At 34.8% G+C, this 22,597-nt stretch overlaps 1 protein-coding gene across 1 annotated transcript in view; it reads right to left on the bottom strand.

Annotated features, from left to right (window-relative positions):
• The window catches only part of LOC108736711 (CUGBP Elav-like family member 1), a 152,241-nt gene that overhangs the window by 88,822 nt on the left and 40,822 nt on the right, over window positions 1-22,597 (bottom strand). The window contains exon 4 of the mRNA XM_025974205.1: window positions 4,811-4,975. Within this exon, the coding sequence (XP_025829990.1) occupies window positions 4,811-4,975 (165 nt within the window). The remainder of the gene's footprint in view (window positions 1-4,810; window positions 4,976-22,597) is intronic.

Genomic DNA, 22,597 nt, shown 5'->3' on the forward strand with positions numbered 1-22,597 from the left:
CAGACCACTTCGAATTATTTTATTCGATTAAGCTAACGTGCCTATCACGTTGAGGTTGGCTACGCCAGGATTCGTTTTCAGCAAGTAGATATCCACACAAGTGGACCTTGTTGAAAAATACGTAATCGTAAAATGTAGCATCGTGCTACAGATGGCGTTCACTGTGCCGTTTGTAGTATTTTCTGAAACGCACTGTTAAGACAGAAGGTAAAAGTTGGTCTGTGTTCTGTCGGGCTGCCTGCGACGCGCTGATGAGATCCAAAAAGATCGAAATCGCGATCCGCGTCTGGCAGTTCCGACAGAATACAGACCGCTTCGAATTATTTTATTGCTAAAATATTTGAAGAAGCCACTGTGTGAGCGAAATAACTGTTAAATGTAAGTTACCGAAACTTCACCATAAATTTAAACAGTTTGGATATATTTGTGTTGTAAATAATTTATGAGTGTCTAAATATGTGTCAGTTATGTAATGCTACATATTCCGGAATTAATTTCGGTAGGAGACTTGCTGACACATAAGAGCAATAATTAGCCAGTGTTTAGGCAAGGTCCTTTGATTTGGATGACGGATGCCGCGTGGCAAATTGCGTCTCACGTTTAGTCGTTGCGGCAGACGGAACGGCGGCGGTAGAGGAAGCGTCGCGACGTCAGCAGGGGCCAGGCTGACGTTGGCATATACATGTCGGAGCTTACGGGCAAAGCTGATGTCTAGAGAGATGGATATCCGGATTAATTAGCGGGATAAGTAGCGAGTTAAGCAACAGCTCAAAGAGGAACGTCGGTGCGCGGCTTTTGCTCCAAGATTTATGGGGCGGGACGGTTGGGCGCCGAACTTTTTGCCCAGATTGATGGCTAGCGTCGAAATAGCACTCGGAATTAAGCGGCTTCGCCACCACTGCAAGCGGTTCGCGACCCTAAACACGTGGAAAAGGGCGCTTGAATTGCAAATTGTCAAGAAAGACGGATGTTTGGTCTTTTGTTAAGGAAAAGTGGCACGCGATGAGAAAACAACCCAGAAACAGGTTTACATTGAATTTAAACTACGATTTCAATGCACTAATCAATAAGGTTATTCGCGATTGCAGAATTACACGTCACTTATATAAAACATTATGTGAACCAATAGGGGACGTATTCTATCTATTTTATTTGTTTCATATGCTATAATGTGAGATGCACCTGATAGTGATTTTACATTCCATTAAATACCACCCTCACCAATGTCTCTACGGAGAAAACTAAATTTTTATGACAACGCAAAAATAACAATTTTCGATTGTAAATGACTGATTTTGCCGTAGAAATCATAGAATTTATTAGGTGACTTGTAATAATCTCAATTTTGACATGTTTCTTTAAAAATTATTTCAAATATCTTAATTATTACAATTAAATTTGTAATATCAACTAAAATACCTAGTAAATTTATTTCTGCTGGGATTTTATTTTCACAAATTTTTTTTCATTTTCTCCGTGTCAAATTACATTCAAAAAGTCGTTCAACGCCAAACCAATGAAATTTTAATTCTTAGTTGGTGGATTTTCGACGAGTTGAAAACGAGCTTATAATGTTTATAAATACTAAAAGTTGTTAAGATGACAATATCGTACTGTACATAATAAGTTAAAGTTAACCAAAAAAATTCTTAATGTTCTAGGTCTTTTACCTACTTCTATTGAAAAAGAACTGTAAATATAAAATGAACACAGAGTTTTAATAAAACGTCTAGAAAATGTTTCAGAAGTGATTAAGAAATTAACTAAAACAATTTATGAAAAAAAGACTATAACACAAATTGTGTCCGGCAACTCCACCAATTCTGTTTAATAAAATAAAAGAATTATCTTATTTTCCTCATTTACTAATCTGCAATTGACAGAAAACAACACAATATTTAATACATTGTGTAAAAACATTACATTTTCCTATTAGACATTTACGTAAGCATTCTGTAAAACTTTAAAACAAACATCGAGCTTACCCTGTAACAATATACAAATATATCTAACAAAGGCTATGAGTTAAAGCGCGTATTTTTGCGAATATCCTACGGCAAACAAGAGAAAGAAAACGCTTTTAATTAAAATCATCCATTATTTACGTTCAAGTCGAAAACAATGCAGTAAAAGGAAATGATCCTGTCAATGTTAAATAACGCAACGTCTGCCCCTGTGGATAGACACAATAAACGAAATTCCAGAAAATCAGCGTACTGATATGATGCCCCTGTTTGTATTTGTTTTGTAGGCATTCGCGTACGTAACACAAAACAAAAAGCAAACGCCGTTGTTTACGTGTAACGCTGAAAGTAATTCCAATAAACAACTGCGGCATTTTGCGTTGAGCTTTTCACTCCACAGTCAGTCCGTCATTCAGCATGTCGGCATCAAACGTACGAAATAAGTAGTATTGTCCCGGTAGAGCATAATACCAAATTAAATTAGAACGAACAATCGAAGGGTACACGCTTTGTGAATTTGTCTTCATTATCTCTTGACAGGCCGATATGCGCACAACACATTTATGCACTTCAAGCCGTGACTCAGGCAACGTTATTTGAATTTCAAATTTATAATCGCATCAACTTTTCAACCATTCGAAATGGAGAGAAATAAGCTTATAATACATTTGTGCTTTTGTTGTAAACAAACAAAAAAATTAGTCTTCATTTATCTGTTTTTGTACTTTTATTAAATCAAAAATGTTGCGCAGGTACTTTTTTATTTTTCGTAGCGTGCAAAGGTGAAATACAACAGTTAGCTCAGGGTTAGGAAGGAGACAGGGAAATTTCTCTTATACCTAGGGAATTTAAAGGGAAAAGAAGATTTTTATTTTATTTTATATAAAATCTACGGAATTAAGCAAAAGAAGAAAGTGTGATCGGGCTTTCTGGCCATTGTGGGGTGATGAAGTGATATCAACCGAGCGACCGTCAAGATACAAGTTAGTCAATAAGGAATTTCCATAGACGTCGGCCGTGAAAGCCTACATTTAAAAGGCAAAATAAATTGAAAAGCTTTAACTAAAAAAAAGATCAAATATTTCATTAAATAGTTGTGAAGAACTAACAAAGTCATTGGAATCATCGGAAAGTAACGGAGAAGTTTTGTGATGACGGTGATAGTGATGAAAAGCTCTTAAAATTAATTTAGAGGGTTAATTTTGCTATTAACATTGATAGGAACTTGGTTAATTTTGGTTAACTCGTTATATTAAAATGATTTCGAGTACTTGCCCTTGCGTTATTACATTTTAGAGTAATTAAACTACAGAACCCTTTTCTTGAAATTTTCTCACTGTGTTACATACAAATAAATAAAACAAAAGCATTTTTTAATTACTGCTCTGCCTCAAATGGTTGGTGGTACAAATGAGGGTATCAACAAAGCGTTTTTGTTTCGATGCCTTAATGACCAGTTTACAATAACAGTTGGGTCTGAATTGCTCAAAAACATTTTACTAAGAGAGGTATTAAAGTTTCGAAAACGGAGCCATTAATACAGACTCGAAGATAATTACTAATTAAGAGATTATGTATTTAAAAAGGAGTCTGTGTTCTACAAAATCTCCTTTCCTTAAATCCAGTTAAATAAACTTGAGCTCCCAGTAATTGGTTTGTCCAACAGAGAGTTGCCTATTTTATCCGCAGTAACACCGAAATTCTTAATAACTTATTCCGTTTTCTTAATTAGTAGAATACGTTTAGGCAGCTTGGAAATTTAGTTAATGGTCTTTGAATTCAAAAGAAAATGATAAGATTTTATACGACTCAAAAGTATGACTTTGAAGAAGACAAATAATTAATTAAAAGAGATTAGCATGACTTAAAATAAAATTATTTTTCGTTAGATACCTGTCCACTTATATGTATAATAAATTTTATCAAACTTCAAAAAGCTTCACTAAGGCGAAAATACTAAACAACGGTTGACAGAAAAACGGGACCTAAAAATTTTAAAGGCCCGACGTAGTACAAGCCAGCACATTTTTTCTTACATTTAATGTTATACAATTAATTAATCAGACCATTTATTTAGAAGTTGAACAGAAAAAAATACTAGGTATCTACTACAATTCTTTTAAATGTGTATATAAGTCTGGAGTGCGGCGGTGTACGGGTGCGAAACAAGGACGGTGGACGCGGCGGAACAGGAAAGGTTAGAAGAAGCTGTGGTGTCACAGTCGAATGATGAGAATACCGTGGATAGAGAAGATTAGAAATGAAGGGTTATTAGAAAGAATAGGAGAACAGAGGACTCTATGGAAGTCAATAAGAAAAAGGCGAGATACGTTGGTAGGACACCTTCTTAGGCATGAAGGTCTAGTCAGAGACATATTAGAGGCAGAAACGGGAGTTAGTAGGGGCAGAGGTAAACCTAGATTACTGTTCGCAAATAGTTAACGTTGTGGGTTGTTCTAGTTTTGGATTAATTCAGGATAGAAAAGAGTGGATATGCGTGTCCAACCAGTCTTAGGACTGACGACCTTATGATGATGAAAAATTAGCAATATAACTATACTGTCCTTATACGTTAAAAACCCATATTTATTTTACATTACCGCTAAAATAATGATTTAGTATTATCGTCATTTTTCTTTAAATAACACATGCGCATCAAACCAACAAAGCATTTAAAATTTCTATGTCACTCACCTATCAAAATATTTCTCATACTTATATCTATAAAAACAGGCATTGTAACAAGTACCTATTCCTACGAACATGCCTCTAATAAGTACTAAACCTAATAAAAGTATAACATTCATTTAAAATCTGGCATTCACGAGACAGTTGACAAAGCTTACCGCGAAGAGGTAGTTAGATCAACTAGGACCTTATCGGCGGATCGAGCCTTATGGCAGGCTGTTGGGGAATATCTTGCGGGTTGAATGCTTTGCAGACGGAGAAGAGTTCCCAACACCCTTCGAAGATTTGTTGTCGACGCAACTGAATTTAACGCTGCCAATGATCTGCAAATACCGAAATACAAAGGACCGATCGCAGTAATAAGACCCACGAAATAATAAACAATTGCGTTAAGAATTTTAATACCAAAACGGAATGTACCATTAAATCATGATTTCGGTTGAACCCGACCAAATAATAAGCATTTGCTAATGGAAAATATATAGAATATAGAATTTTAATGAATAAATCATTTATGTCCCATGACCGATGCCGACTTCCTTTATTACAAAAGTGTTTTATTTCGACGAAAATTGTCTTTCCATCAGATCGTGTGGGAAGGTGAAAGTGTGTTGACACAAACTTTAATACTGTTTGGATCGATATTTTGATCATTATGTATGTGAGCTAGAAGGTGCTTTTCAATGGCTTCCCTTTCATTAACTCGATACAAGCTTGATGATAAACACCTTAAACGGGTTAATTAGATCGTAAAGACCCAACTAAAACCTTATAATAACATACTGGATGGGACGTAGACGAAAGATATAGAGTAGAGAACATTTTTAATCGGTTCAACGGTCGTAATACATTAAACTCTATTAACATCGTACTAGTAAAGTTTGGTCTTAATTGTAACGCTTGTGCTTTATACCATATCTTTTACAGTCATTGTTTCTTATGCCAATTTTTCTAGGGTGCTTACGTTGGTTGTTTGGTACTGTGCTCTCCAAAGCACGGCCAAATTCGTATGATATTAATTTTAGTTGACCACCCATCCAAGAAGTAGCCACAGATATCGTTGCTTAACTTTGATACGATTGACCAACATCCAAGCTGGTCCGCTATTTATAATACAGTTTAACTAACTATATTCTTACATCACTTTTTTTACAATAATTTCTGCTTCTATACATAGTAAACCAAACGAGTGATTATAATCTATAAGCAAAGCACCATTCATTTGGTTTAATTGATTATAATTTTATTTTGTAGGAATATCGGCTTAGAACATTCAAAGATGAAGTTGATAAAGTTAAGTTTGGCATTTTGCTTTGGAAGTAATTTACGACGGTGCCGTAGAAAGAGCACTAGGTACTAGTCTAAAGTCCTAAAAGTTTATTAAGTGCAAGCCATGATGGTATCGATTGGAAAAGCCTTTTGAGGGAAAGCTCCTATTAAACAGAACTCAAGTCCCAAACTATCGTCGGCTAAGAGGACACCGTCGTCGCCGTCGTGCTTAAAGGGATTTACTTTTCGTCCTTATTCAACTTTTTTTGATCCTTTTAAATTACAGACAGCAGTCCTCTAAAATAAATTCAAATACAATCTGAACCAAAGAACTAAGTTAATTGGCAGTCGGGATAAATTAAGTTCCTTAAAACCTAAAATGCCCTACAAAAATCAAGTAACAAAATAGTCTAAAATAGTGATTCCAATAAATAAATAAAATAACTAAATTATACTTCGCATCGTTGTGGTCTACGTGAATGAACACTTCAACAATTTTATATTAAATAAAAATATTGTGATAACTTTTATTGAACATTAAGTCTAAGGGATAATGCCTAGTTCTCTCCCATATTCCTGTTTTTAATTAGGGTTAAAATTTTCGGTATGTCGAATTCCTTCCTAATTATGCATCAATTGCCTCCCAGACCTTAAGTGCTAATTGCCACTATAAAGTCATAAAGAGTTGTTTAAATAATACAGCCTCACATCACATATTAATCTTAATATTATTCATATATTATAGACATCACAATAACAATAATAATTTTATCAGACTACCCTTCTATTGGTCAAATACAAGACAAACTAAAACTAATAAAGTTTTTCTGGATGATTGCATCAAAAAGCTAGACGCACACGAATTTCCAAACATTGAATTTGTTAAGGTAGTGGGAAACCATTTTAAAATTAAATAAATAAACATTTCANACATTTTAGCAATGAAAAAATAGAAAATCTGGTTAAGTGTGTTAAGTTGTAGGTTAAATTAGAAAATGCCCATAATCTATTATGGGCTTATAGGACCATAAGTATTATTTAAATAATTCTGCAAACTGCATTCTGTAAATGGTAGATCTTTCTATCTAATTTACTTTTACTTTTAAGTTAATTCTAAAATCCTTTGTAAGTGTTTTTAGATTTCATGTTCAACTTTGTTTAGAAAAAACTAGTTGGAAACTTAAGACCAGAACAGATGAACATAAAAAATCATATTGTCATAAGAAAAACATTCAAATTATGCCAACTATTTAATTGTCAAAAATCGTAAGATTAGAGAAAAGTTCAAAGTATTACATGTAGAGAATAGTAGTGCATATAAATTTTGCTAGTTGCAGAAGAATTGGAAATTAATAAATTTTAAACAGGCCATTTATTGATTACTGAAAACAAATACATTTAAACCACTTCCGATGGATGAATGGTTCCTGCTACTAACTTTACAAATACTATATAAGTAAATCTGTTCCAGCTTTTGTCTTATAGTTATAAACATCTGAAGAAAAAAGTTGTTGTGGTGTGTTAAAATTTATAAATGAAGGTTTAATTTTCGAAACAGTGATTTTTTTTTAAAAGAACCGATTGCAATTGTTGCTTATCAAAGCTGTACTTTGTATTTTGTAACAACGAAATATTAAATTAAAATGGAAGACACAAATTAAAAGTAAACAATATTTTGGCGGAAGCGCTGGACACATCATATTTACAGCGTAAATGTTATCTTTTTATGATGCAAATAAAATAAAAAAAAGTGAACCTGATGAACATCAACTTTACCGTTAAAACAATCGCAATTTTGCTGAAATATAGCAAAGTAAAAATAACTTCAAAACTCTACCACCCATTTTGTGCTTTACGTTTGTATTTCATCATCATGAAGTCGTCAGTCCTAAGACTGGTTGGACACGCCCCTGCACTGTTTCCTATCCAGACCTAATCTTCATATTTCACTAAGAATGTTTGAATATTAATCTAATATAGGCCTACCTCTACTCCTTTTACCTCCTGTTTCTGCTTGTAATATGTCTCTAACTAGCTCTTCATGTCTGAAGTGTCCTACCAACTTATCTCGACTACTTCTTATTGACTTCTCTGGCTCCCCCTCCCTGTTCTCTTACTACGTGTAATATCTCCCTATTTCTAACCTTCTTTGTCCACCGTATCCTCATCATTCGCCTGTAATATCACGTTTCAAACGCTTCTAACCTTTTCCTCAGCGTTTGTATTAAAGTATAAAAAAATGCGGCGACCGAAAAGTTCATTGTTACATTTTAATTTAATCACTACACTAATGAATAAGATTTTAATAGGGAGATTCTCAAATATACCCTTAAGTGTGCATCATGTTCCTTAAATAGATCTATTGCAATTACTCCAAAATTCCGTGGTTTTACATTTGAATTATTAATTAAATGCAAACAAATCTACATATTTCTAAATTAACAAACCTAAAATGAATATTATAACTACATAATTGTCCATGCCTCTAACCTAAGCTTTTTTAAAAGCAGCTAAAAAACAATAAAATAAAATATTGAGGTATGCTTTTGTTTAACTTTGTTGCTAACTTCACTGCGGAAATTGCGAACTTTCGTCGTTAGATATATATGTATTCATTGAGTCACCCTGTATCTTGCATAAAATATGCAAAGGCGTGAATCAAACATAACTTTGTTTGTATTCACGCACGATATTGTGTTTGCTAAGATATCAAGACTGTCTAGTTATCGATTACTATGTTTACTTGTCTTCCTGCCTGAAAGCAGATAAAGAGATAAGGACTTGCCTTCCTGCTCCTGTCAGCACTGAATATATTTTACTAGACAACGCTGTGACGCTTACAGGTTTCGCCCCACCCTGCCATAATTAACGGTCTCTGATACAAGAACGAGGGTTAACAAAACTTTTTCACAGAATTAATTTAACAAATTCATTGTAGAAGTGCCTTCAAATTTAACGAATAGGATTTAATTCAAGTATAGTCGATTTCGTTAAGGTACCTAGTCCGGCCGAATTGTGAATAATAATTATCTAAGATGAGCAACTAAATAAAAATTTATGATACAAAATACTTTTATTTGATCAGAATGGTTACTTACTAATCACCATTTGTTAACGAGATCCGTTCAGATGAATTCGAATCACACTAATTTAATAATAAAATGGCGTAAGAAATCAATACTTAATATTTTTGAATAAATTCAAAGCTGGGGAGCTTTTCGATTTTAATTCCGTTAAAAGCCTTTTTTTCACTGTTGTCAATAAAAGGGTTTTAAAACTAATGATGGTTAATACAAAATTGATTGTTATTTCACCGTAAATACAAATTTGGTCGGATTACTTCAAGAATAACGCATTTACAAATTAGGCAGAACTTAAAATATTATTTACTAATCTACAAAAATTATAGAAATAGATTTTACATGTTGTTGAAAACAAATAATTGCTTCGATGTTTACATTGAAAATAATCTCTAAAGTCAAATAAAGTCAGTTACATTTTAGCAATGAAAAAATAGAAAATCTGGTTAAGTGTGTTAAGTTGTAGGTTAAATTAGAAAATGCCCATAATCTATTATGGGCTTATAGGACCATAAGTATTATTTAAATAATTCTGCAAACTGCATTCTGTAAATGGTAGATCTTTCTATCTAATTTACTTTTACTTTTAAGTTAATTCTAAAATCCTTTGTAAGTGTTTTTAGATTTCATGTTCAACTTTGTTTAGAAAAAACTAGTTGGAAACTTAAGACCAGAACAGATGAACATAAAAAATCATATTGTCATAAGAAAAACATTCAAATTATGCCAACTATTTAATTGTCAAAAATCGTAAGATTAGAGAAAAGTTCAAAGTATTACATGTAGAGAATAGTAGTGCATATAAATTTTGCTAGTTGCAGAAGAATTGGAAATTAATAAATTTTAAACAGGCCATTTATTGATTACTGAAAACAAATACATTTAAACCACTTCCGATGGATGAATGGTTCCTGCTACTAACTTTACAAATACTATATAAGTAAATCTGTTCCAGCTTTTGTCTTATAGTTATAAACATCTGAAGAAAAAAGTTGTTGTGGTGTGTTAAAATTTATAAATGAAGGTTTAATTTTCGAAACAGTGATTTTTTTTTAAAAGAACCGATTGCAATTGTTGCTTATCAAAGCTGTACTTTGTATTTTGTAACAACGAAATATTAAATTAAAATGGAAGACACAAATTAAAAGTAAACAATATTTTGGCGGAAGCGCTGGACACATCATATTTACAGCGTAAATGTTATCTTTTTATGATGCAAATAAAATAAAAAAAAGTGAACCTGATGAACATCAACTTTACCGTTAAAACAATCGCAATTTTGCTGAAATATAGCAAAGTAAAAATAACTTCAAAACTCTACCACCCATTTTGTGCTTTACGTTTGTATTTCATCATCATGAAGTCGTCAGTCCTAAGACTGGTTGGACACGCCCCTGCACTGTTTCCTATCCAGACCTAATCTTCATATTTCACTAAGAATGTTTGAATATTAATCTAATATAGGCCTACCTCTACTCCTTTTACCTCCTGTTTCTGCTTGTAATATGTCTCTAACTAGCTCTTCATGTCTGAAGTGTCCTACCAACTTATCTCGACTACTTCTTATTGACTTCTCTGGCTCCCCCTCCCTGTTCTCTTACTACGTGTAATATCTCCCTATTTCTAACCTTCTTTGTCCACCGTATCCTCATCATTCGCCTGTAATATCACGTTTCAAACGCTTCTAACCTTTTCCTCAGCGTTTGTATTAAAGTATAAAAAAATGCGGCGACCGAAAAGTTCATTGTTACATTTTAATTTAATCACTACACTAATGAATAAGATTTTAATAGGGAGATTCTCAAATATACCCTTAAGTGTGCATCATGTTCCTTAAATAGATCTATTGCAATTACTCCAAAATTCCGTGGTTTTACATTTGAATTATTAATTAAATGCAAACAAATCTACATATTTCTAAATTAACAAACCTAAACTAGATATGTTTTTTTCATGTAGATATACAAAAATGTTAAAACGTTTCATGTCACGGTATTATCAAAACAAAACAGCAACTTATCTATCTGTCATTTTTAATTAATTTTATGTTTAGGAAAGACGAGCGCTTCTTTTAGGATTAATTTAGGGACGATATAATGAACGACGTTTTCAAGGAATTTCCTTATTAAGTCGCCAAGCAATATAAAGTGACAGTGGCAACCGTAGTTGATTACGTTCTTTCAGGTCAAACAACAAATAGCTGAAATATTTTACATATTACGACAGAAAAAAAAATAATAAATTCTCATAAGATCAAACATTTTTCACAAACAAATTTTTAACAAAGAATCTCGAAATATGACGTTACAATATTGGAAAGCTTTATCAATTCAATTTTTAATTAATAACCACGATTAACCAGATTATTTACCGTTTCATCACCATCATAAGGTCGTCAGTCCTAAGACTGGTTGGACACGTACCTCCACCCTATCCTATTCTGAACTAAACTATTTGCGAATAGTAATCTAATCTAGGTCTGCCTCTACCCCTCCTAACTCCTGTTTCTGCCTCTAAAATGTCTCTGACTAGACCTTCATGCCTAAGAAGGTGCCCTACCAACCTATCTCGCCTGTTTTTTATTGACTTCCATAGAGTCCTCTGTTCTCCTATTCTTTCTAATACCTCTTCATTTCTAACCTTTTCTACCCACTTTATCCTCATCATTCGCCTATAACACCACATTTCGAAGGCTTCTAACCTTTTCTTTTCCGCCGCGCCTACTGTCCATGTTTCGTACCCGTACAACGCCGCGCTCCAAACATACACCTTTAACAACCTTTTTCGAATTTCTAAATTAACCGTTCGCGAGCAAAGAAGTGACTTCTTTTTATTAAAGAAGACAAAACCCTGCGCTATCCTCTGCTTTATATACTTACTACTCCTTTCGTCCTGACTTATCTGACTTTCTAGATATCCAAAATCGGCCACTTCTTCTAATTTTTCGTCTCCTACCTTTATATTCGCTCTTTTCCTACTTTTTCTTCCCTTGCACACCAGTATTTTAGTTTTACCGTTTATGTATTCTCAATTCGTTACCATTTCTTATCGTTTTATTATCATCAACAAATGAAATGAAAACAATAGTAGAAGTAAGACGTTGGCAGCCGCAATCATAATCTGTGATTTAAGTAAGTAAACTTCCGGTTCATTAGATGGATTGAAACAAATGGAAATCGTGTTGTATGCGAGGCGAATATCTATTAAATTTTTCCGTAAACCGGAAATAATGTTCTTATCGCGACCGCAGTCATTTGTCTTCGGCAGAAAGCTTGGATGCGGCGAAGCGCTTCGACGAGCTAGTCTGAAGTTTCCCTCGTGCAAAGTAACGGGGTCGGAGACATAAACACGTTCGTTTAAAGATGGCTGGCTTACAAAATCCCCTCAAGCCAAGTGGGAGACTTCATTCTTTAGTACTCTTTACAAAAGCGTCATTTTTATTTTCGTACAACACAACTCCTACTTGCCCGTTTCCGGTTTTACATCGCCTTTTTAACAACTTCAAGAAAATACTGAAAAAAGTTACATCATTAAGCACAACAGCTCTTTTAAAGAGACTTTTACAACTTCCATTGATATCATTTTTATTTTTTAATGTCAACAGGGCAACAAAAGATCGTGACTTTCTTTTTTGTATTCGTTCTCATGACGCAGCCGTTATAAAACTAACAAAGCAGTGCAATCTCTATTATGTGTCGAGATTACTATTTATACTGTATGCGAATGAATAGATTTTGATATAGGGAATTTCAAAGTATAGGTGTACATCATTTACTTTCTCTTGCGATGTGCTCCTTCCAATGTCTTGGATGCGCGCTGGCAAAATCGTAGGTAAGCAGAAAAAAGCTCATTATACTCTCGACTCTTGTTCATTAAACATACTTTTTCATACAGTACCTGCCAAAAGTTGTGTTCGATCATGAAAAGTAGTGCTAGTCGAAAACAAGCATTAAAGCCTTTAATATGTCTTCAAATATAAATAAACATCTCGTTGATATTTTCAGTAGTAAATGGTATTAATAACAGCACATTTGAGCAATGCAATTGTAGTGGATAAAATGGTCAGTTTTTCCGTGCAGTATTGTACGGTTTATACGCTCCTCGCCGGTAAAGAGTTTGGCCGAGAGTTGTCTCCTTCCTTTTCTGGCCTAGTGCTGTTCTTTTCTACTTTGCGCCGCTCAAACTGAAGGTCACATCGCTACAGAAAGTAAACGTAGTATACTCTATGTAAATTACCATTTCGTAGAAATGTAGATTCGTACGTTTCTGGTATCTTCGCACAAATTCCTAGAGCCAGCCGGGGCGTCGCACCGCCCATACTGCTATTATTAAGAGCGGCATATTATGACCAGGGATGTTATGGATAGGACTTTTCTGAATATGGTCAGCGCTGTATTTATACTATGGGCTATTGCCGGGGCGGCAATTCCCAGAGGCGGCAAAATTGGGGGCTTGCGGTATCAAAAGTAATTTAAAAAAGTGCATTGCAGGTCATCTCTCAAATTTTTCGTTGTTATCGTGGTCAAATCATTCAAAAACATACGCACCTGCAAGTAATTCAGCTCTTAGAGCTTAAAAATCTAATAATTGTTTCAAATTGCTTTTTTTCAATATTTGGGCAGAATAATCTTTTAAATGAACCAATCAGTTAAGGTACGACTCACACCATTTGTTAACGTTGGTAAAGCACAAATAGATAACTCGGTTACATTAGGAATTCAAATGTCGTTTCAAAAGAAAGAACAACGTTTTTCGAAACTTTTCGTCAACAATATTCTCGAACGGATCAACTGATTTTAATGGGATTTACAACATCCGGTGTAGTTTTTTGAGCTTTAGATCGTTGAGATTTATTGAGTACTCAATTTTCGAAAATCGACCTGAAATCAACAACTTCACAATTTTTATAAGCAGCAGTTTTTACGTTGTCCAGAGCGGTGGAAGACGCTTTGAATGCAAAAATGCACCTTGCAGTTATTCTTTTACATGCCACTAGCCACTGTAGCATCAGAATCAACTTTTAATTGAAATCCTTTAACTATGCTGGTTTTAATTTTTACGTTCTATTTATGAAGCGCACTTTTCAACGGGAAAATATTTGACTTGAAAATATGGAGCCACACATCTGTATTGTTAGAATTCGAAATAACACTTTAGAGAATTGAAGTAAAAGTTGTAGCTAAGATGAAAGAAAAGTTTTGAAAAGTATTTGAAGGACTTTCGTGCGAGAAAAGCGACTTTGACGCATATAAACGTATACATTCAGAGAAGTAACTTCGTCCCCATAGGGACCTAAGACAAATTACTAAAATCGTTTGATATTCGTCAAATGACGAGGAAGTTTAGACGAAAGTTACGGGAGCGCATATTTTATGTGAAGATAATTTCATCCAATTTCGTCTTTATTTTTTCTTTTTGTGCTCAGAAGTGAGCTGAAATTATGTCCTCTTAGCGGATCTAATTTTCTTTGCCTCGGCTTCGCACTGGGACATGCTGACGCTGCTGATTCGAATAATCGAGCTTATTCGTAGTTCGTGTTAGGGGTCGGTAATCCTGTCGCAGTATTTTCTTTTTTTTTTTACAAAGAGTCATTAGGAAGTCGCTCCCGACAAAAGGACGAGAGATAAGGGAAATGATCTTGCAGAAACTCTAATTTGGAACGAAATAATGATCTCATACAGTTACTTAGAGAAAGAAAGTGTCACCAATTATTACTATTTCACCCGGTTGCCTTGCTCTATTTAGTTTCCGTTTGAAAAATAAAAGAAGAGATCGCTTTGTAGTCGACCGTCTCCAAGTCCTAATAAGTATTATCCTAACTAATATTATAAATGCGAACATGTTGAGTTTGTTTGTTTACTTATTACCATTTTACGCCTTACTTATTTAACCGACAGTCATGAAATTATGTACACATATTGTCAGGGCCATGGAAAAGGACATGGAGTACCTTTTCATCATCATAATCATAAGGTCGTCATTACTAAGATTGGTAGGACACACACCTCCACTCTTTTCTATCGCATTTCCCTTAAACTGCCAGACGCGGATCGCGATTTCGATCTTTTAGCGCGTCGCAGGCAGCTCCGACAGAACACAGACCAACTTTTACCTGCTGTCTTAACAGTGCGTTTTAGAAAATACTACAAATGACGCAGTAAACGCCATCTGTAGCACGATGGTACAATTTAGGATTACGTATTCTGTCGGAGCTTCCTGCGAAGCACTGATGAGATCCAAAAAGATTGAAATCGCGATCCGCGTCTGGCAGTTTCGACAAAATACAGACCACTTCGAATTAGTTTATTCGATTAAGCTAACGTGCCTATCACGTTGAGGTTGGCTACGCCGGGATTCGTTTTCAGCAAGTAGATATCCACATAAGTGGACCTTGTTGGAGCGTACGTAATCCTAAAATGTAGCATCGTGCTACAGATGGCGTTTACTGCGCCATTTGTAGTATTTTCTAAAACATTACTTTAATGTGGTCGTCGATGATCTTTGAGACGCGAGAAAAGCCGCGGGTAAAACTTAGTCCTTTATAAAAGAGTCAGTAGAGTCAGTAGATTTCGATTTAAGAACGCTCGTATAATATCAGTATGATTAGATGCTTTTTATAAGTCGCTTATGAAATTTAAAAATAGGACAATAGTAAAAATAAATTTTCGTTTAAAATGACTGGAGTAGACATTTTTTAGATTTCTCAAGATATTTCTAACCAAGGCTAAAAACAGTATCCGCCTTAAATAAAACTGAAGAAGATAATTAAACATATTACAAATGCGAAAGGTAATACATGATCCATTTCCATTTCTAAATCGACATTTTCCGACCATTTATAAATAACTTCCACATGACAGGCAAGCCTTCAAAAAATCTCCATTGTCAATCAGAAATGTCCTGTAGACTGAAAGTGCGTCAAACAATTCGGCGGGATGTTCCCGTTATTTTTTCTGCCCGACTTACTTAATCCGACAGGCAATATACCCTCTTCAAAACAAAAATCCTCAAACAACCAATTTCTTTATGATCCATAAATAACCGCCCGTTGTTCTGGATCTCATGCTTATGAGTTCAATGGAAGGATGAAAGCCGTTCATCGGATCTTTGTCGATCAGATCGTGGTGCCGTGCTCTTGGTGTTATGTGCTTTCTTACATGTATGTATATTGTCAGGAGCTGGTCATGCGGTTATCCACGGACATAGTCCCCGTAGTGTTCTAATTAATTGCCTGGCGGAAATAGTTTGGACAATGGGAAGCTCCTACGGGACAACGGATAATGTTCGCTAAGCATCGAGCCTTGCTCTTGTAGGAATTTGCAGTCGTATATGAGAAAACTTATTTCCTTAGTACTAATCCTCCATATCGTCTACAAAAACACTTTTGACATGCACGAAATAATTACGAACAAACTTTAAGAGTCAACTGCAACTAATCCCCTCCGAGAATGCCCAATGTACCATCCTTAATCGTGAACAAATTTAACGAAGGGAATGGGGTATTTAATAATTAAAAAAATGGATTCATCAATAAAATTATAAAATAGCTTTTTTGGAAACAACACATCAACATCTCATATCAATACTTTTTCTTACATACAGGGTGATGGTATAGAATACTTAAATAACATTTTGCAAAGCACTTACTTTAGCTGATATATTAATGTGAATTGATTTTTGAATTAATTTTTACTACTACAGATAAGTGCAAACCAATGAGGAAGAATGTTATCGTCAGGCGCTTGCCGGGAATCGAACCCGGGTTGTTACTTAATGGTAGAGCAATGGTGTGTAAAGTCAGGGACCCGAGTTCGATTCCCGACGAAGACGTAACAGCAGCAATAATTTTTCATTATTAATTTGGGGTTATCAATAGTGGTAAAAAATAATTCACTTTAATGTATTGAAATTAGCCCTACAAAATTCTTCCAAATGTTTCTTTAGTCAATATTTTGACAATTTTAGTGGTAAAACAAAAATTTTCGGGATGCGTCAGACCAAAATCTTTTCTAATACCTAAGCATTAGCCTTATAAAGAAAGTTTCGTGATTAATTGTGTTAATTAAATACAAAACTGGATTCCCTCGGACCGCCCACCTGAAAGGTTTTCTTTTGATTAAGGAGATAACAGGCGAGAATTTATGGGCTCAGCAAATAAAATAATGAGCTGAAACCCTAGCAAACCAAAAAAAAAAGACAATTATTTGGCGTAAAATATTAGCTTTTATCTTACTGATTAAAATTTTTCATCAGCTGCAAATCATCGGACTTTTAATTACCTATTTTTAATGCGACTCAGCTGTTTTAGATTTAGTTGTTAAGCAATCACATACGCAATTTATATAAACAGAGTTTTTAAGTTAAAAATATAATCCATCTTTCCATTCGTTTTACTACCGTCGAGGACTTTAAAATGTCGGAAAATAGAAAAATGGTAAAACTGCTTGACATTACGTCGTAAGTTTTTAATAAATACCTCCAAAATTTAATACAAATATTACAGTTATTCTTATTATGATATGTTTTAGTTATTAAAAATGTAATAATGTTTCAAGTAATGCCGAAAAACACTAGTTGATTTAACTGTAGTTAAGTTGTCCGAACGGCATAAGTTTCAATCAAATAATAAATCGCAAATTGAAAAACTGTTACAAATCCTCGGAGATATCCTCATTTGCACCGTATACCTATTAATTAATCTTCGATTCCCGACCGTCAAAATCAAACTTAAGTGTTTTTCTGAGGTTGTGACATTTCGGCTTATGTAATCATCATCAGACTAAATTAAACAAAAATAAAATAAAAATTTAGTTTTACTTGAATTATTTAAAAATACTTTTCAGCAGCAAGCAACTATTAGATCAATGGGCCCTACAAAGCACCCCGATCTGCCCTTATAAGTCAACCTTTTCAAGGTCACACAGAGTATCCGTATCAGAGTCCTGTAAGATGTCCCGATCCGGATCGAAGGTTTCGATGTGGTACATGCCACATCGGGTCTTGATCAGATTTTCATTTTAAGCCCTAATAGGACTGCCCAGCTGTCCTATTGGTCCACAGCGATCACTAGACAAGCATCTAATAAGAGACCACTTGCCAAAAAATGGCTTTGTTAAATCGTAAAACTGTACATTGATTTGGAAGAATCGAATACAAAACAGACGAATGTCGATATGGGATTGCGAACGGCGCCGGGGTGACCAGTTCATGCGTTCCTCAAGTCTATATCCGACATTTTACAGTACGGTTCGAAGTAAAGATTAATAACGATTTAATTGATACTGGCTGGATGCCACGCGGTCGCTAAATGGTCGTCGGTGGCATCTCTGCCTCATGCCAACCTGCTGTATATTTAGATAAAAGGGACGTGCATGACATTTCAACAATAGAAATGTGTTGGAACTAATTTCACTTTAATTATAAACGACCAAGCATTCCGCCACCGCATCATCGCATTGCCATGCGGCTCTTGCGTACCAATTAGTTTTTTTCATTACAGAAATGGATGTATGACATTCAATAAACTTTAGACATCTAAATGCCACTTTGAACAGAAATTTGTATCGCTTTACAAGTTCTAGTACCTAAGCCTTTAGGCATTTACCTATTGCCTACTAAAGTAGTAACTTTTTGTTCGGCGACTGTCTATGGCGTGCTGGTGCGATCATATAAGATCAAGATCACGATTTACGTCTCGTAGTTTCGATAAGCTGTTGACTAAGAACTCCTGCTTTCATAAATTTGGCTAATGAGCCTATCAGTATGTAAGTTCTGTTGTTGATTATGTTGGATAAGTAGATACCTTAGAAAGGCCGTTGTCTTCGGCTGAAAAGGACCTTCAATTAGTCCTACAACGGTTTGTTATTAGAGGGTTTTCAATTGGTAGGTCTTCCTCAAAGGGAATCCAACACTGTTCACTCGTAGGGACGGCTATTTTTGTGCATCGTCAGATAATAAACTTTGTGTCTCTCCTAGTATCAGTTTCTTCCCCTTATTGTACACTGACTAAGAATCCAATAAAGAATACGGGAAAAAGAGCTTATTTTCTAAATTACTAAGGTAAGTTTTTGAGTCACTAATTCGTTTCCCCCAAAAGGCATCGGATGTAAAAACTCTTTCGTGAGGATAGTTGTTGAACCTGTGCCCATTCTACATACAATCCTCATGCTGATCAACATCATTTTAATTGGTCACGTAATTAGTTAGTTTACTTCATTAAAATTTAAATACTTACAGTAACAATTTATAATCTATTAAAAAAGCCGTTAAAACGACGCTTTGAGTTTGGTTGTAACTCACTGGCTTACTTTTAAGATTTTGGCACGCTATTGTTTAGTTTTATTGTAATTCCTTGAAACTACCAAGGTCATCTACTGTCTCTGTTACTCTCTTGTTCGGATAACGTGTAAGGCGTTTAAAAATAACGGGCTCTAGTTTTTCAATTTTTAACGAAATTCGCAACCGATTCGTAACTATTTAGTCGTACAAAGGGCGAGTTGCAATGCAACCGATTTCCTCGACTGTGTTGACTGATTTAACCATCACGTTAAAATTAGTTCAGATCGAAGTTTCACAGTCGACGTCAAGAGAAACCGATCTGTCAATATGTTGGAAAGCATTTGTTACGATTACTATAGCGGCTTTACGTAGGACGACTCTTTTACTCTTTATTACCTGGGACTTTAGAAACAGTTCACTTGACAGTTTGACATGAATTGTCCTTTTATTAACAAACCCTCTAATGCGGAAAGCGCCTACACAATGCATAGAAGACAAAAGAGTCGTGTTGTCATTCAACTGCTATGTACCTTCGTATTATACACATATTTGCGTACATGGTACTTGCCCTCCCGTATGCATGCAAATTTTACCTGAATAAACAACTACTCCGAGTTACAAAGCAAATAACCGAAAATGATCCTCCAGCTTATTGAGACAATCACAATTTCGTAATTGCGTAGTATCACTACCAAATCTTTCGTTTGGGATTTTACATATGAGTACTAATACATTGGATTGGTATTGTGAAAAATGGCTCTTATTTATTTATTTTTTAATTATAAATTGTAACTGGACAAAGGTTCGAGAACAGTATAATAGTCATTACTATAAGGTCGTTAATGCTAAGACTGGTTGGACACGCTCCTCCACTCCTTTTATCCTGAGCTAATCTCCACATTTCCCTAAAACTAGAACATTCCGTATCCTTAACGATTTGCGAACACTAATCTAATCTAGGTCTACCTCTACAGCCCTTAATTCATGTTTCTGTCTCTAATATCTCTGAGTAGACCTTCATGCCTACCAACCTATCTCACCTATATTTTATTGACTTCCATAGAGTCATGTGTTCTCCTGTTCTTTCTAATATCTCTTCATTTCTAACCTTCTCTATCCACAGTGTCCTTATCATTCGCCGGTAACACCACATTTCGAACGCTTCTAACCTTTTCTTTTCCGACGCGCCCACCGTCCATGTTTCCCATCCGCACAGGGTCGTGTTCGCCAGCATAGTAGTGAGTCCTTTTTATTAAAGGCGATTCGACTCTGCGCTATCCGCTGCTTTATATCACTACTACTCCTTCCATCCTGACTTATCTGACTTCCTAGGTATCTAAAATCAGCCACTTCTTCTAATCCTTCGTTTCCTATATTTACATTCGCTCTTTCCCTAAGTACTTTTTGTTCCCTTGCATACCAGTATTTTAGTTTTACTCTTATTTTCATACAGTACTGTTTTGTCAATATCGCTTCCATTTTATTTAAAGCTATCTATAACTCCTTCTTGCTAGATGCTAATACTGCTATGTCATCTGCAAATCTAACCCGTAGGAAAAATTTCCATTCAAGTTTAATGGGAATCAATGGAAAATTTGTAAATTCCATTCAAAACCATTTGGCATAAACTGAAAATAATTGTTTCCATTTACAATAATTCCTTGTAGAAAAGAATTCCATTGAACTTCAATTGGAATCAATGGAAAATTTGTAAATTCCATTCAAAACCATTTGGCATAAATGGAAAAATAATTGTTTCCATTTACAATATAATTCCTGGCCACATATACTATTAGCCTTTTTCGATACAGTTTTTACTTGCCCCGGTGCAAGAGTAGTGATATTGCCAATTAGGTGGTGGAAAATCAATAATCTAGTTTACCTATGCGTGCATGTTGGGGGTACGTGAGGGACCACCGCGGCAGTAGAGTGAGAGACAAGCAAGGTAGTAAGATGTTTGATTAAAACGGTATATTTCATTTAGGCGTTGAGCATTTTTGCTCAAAAAAGACGGAAGACGTATTTATTGTGATTACACGAAGACGTATGTATTTTGGAAGACGCGATACATTGAATATTGTATATAAGTTGTATATATTTAGTTCCTGTTTGTTACTCGTTTTGCTGTTTGCTGTTTATATTCATTATTATGTTTATTATATATGTATTCAACTACCCGGAGCCTTTTATTAAACAACCCCTAGACAAGTGAAAAAGCCTACATTAGAAGCATTGTTTGATGATTTTGAACCATGCCAGAATATAGAGGAGGCCGAAGTCATCTGTGAGAGTGATGTAGTTTTATCAGAAGCAAGTGAAAAAATCTAAACACAATGATGAAGAGCCAGACATCCAGGTACCTGAAGAACCAAATTCACAACAAAATAATATGGATTATGGAAAAAAGCATGCTGATGAAGTTCCAATGGAAATTCCATTGCGTTCAGCAATGGTAATGCCATTGCGTTCAGCAATGGAAATCCCATTGAGTTCGGGAATGGGAATTCTCCATTTATTACCATTAAACATTATCAGTGGTAATTTAATGGCATTTTTTTTAATGGAAATTGAATGGAAATTTTTCCTACGGGTCTTTAATGATGTTGATCGCGTTTTTGATGTATAGATTGAAAAGTAGTGATGACAGTGTACATCCTTGTCTGACTCCCTTCTTAATAATTACTTTTTTACGTTGCAACCCTTGCTCTATAACTACCTGTTGCTCTTCATACAAACTAAGTTGATCGCGTTTTTGATGTATAGATTGAAAAGTAGTGATGACAGTGTACATCCTTGTCTGACTCCCTTCTTAATAAAATAGTAATTATCAAAAAATTGCCTCCAATATCTCCAAATTACCTTCGTTTGCATACTCAAAAGTTTGAAAATTGATACTAACTTCGTATGCTTGACCCTACATATGATGAGGTAATTCACCTTAAACAAGGTTACTCAAGGTGAATTCGCGAGGAGAAATGGTGACATTAGAAATGTCAACAGTACCTACGAATTTATTTTACAAAAAAATTTGTGCAATAGACTATCAAAAACAAGCCAATATTACACGAATTACACTGATAAACACCTTTTCGTGTCGAGGTTATTGCTAAAAACGATTAGTGCGCACAAATGCCAAAGTCAATATTTACTTAATAAAGTAGATAAAGTTTTCTGTAAAGGTTAAATGTATGTTATGAGTATGAGTATTACTTTTGCTACGTACGAGATATAAGCAGTAAAGGGTTCTATGAAATTAATAAAAGAGGTTTATCTAAAACATAGCTTATCTGAATTATATTCTGATTTTGGTAAAAACTA

This window comes from Agrilus planipennis, unplaced genomic scaffold (genome assembly GCF_000699045.2).
Source record: "Agrilus planipennis isolate EAB-ADULT unplaced genomic scaffold, Apla_2.0 scaffold119, whole genome shotgun sequence".
NCBI classification, from domain to species: Eukaryota; Metazoa; Arthropoda; class Insecta; order Coleoptera; family Buprestidae; genus Agrilus; species Agrilus planipennis.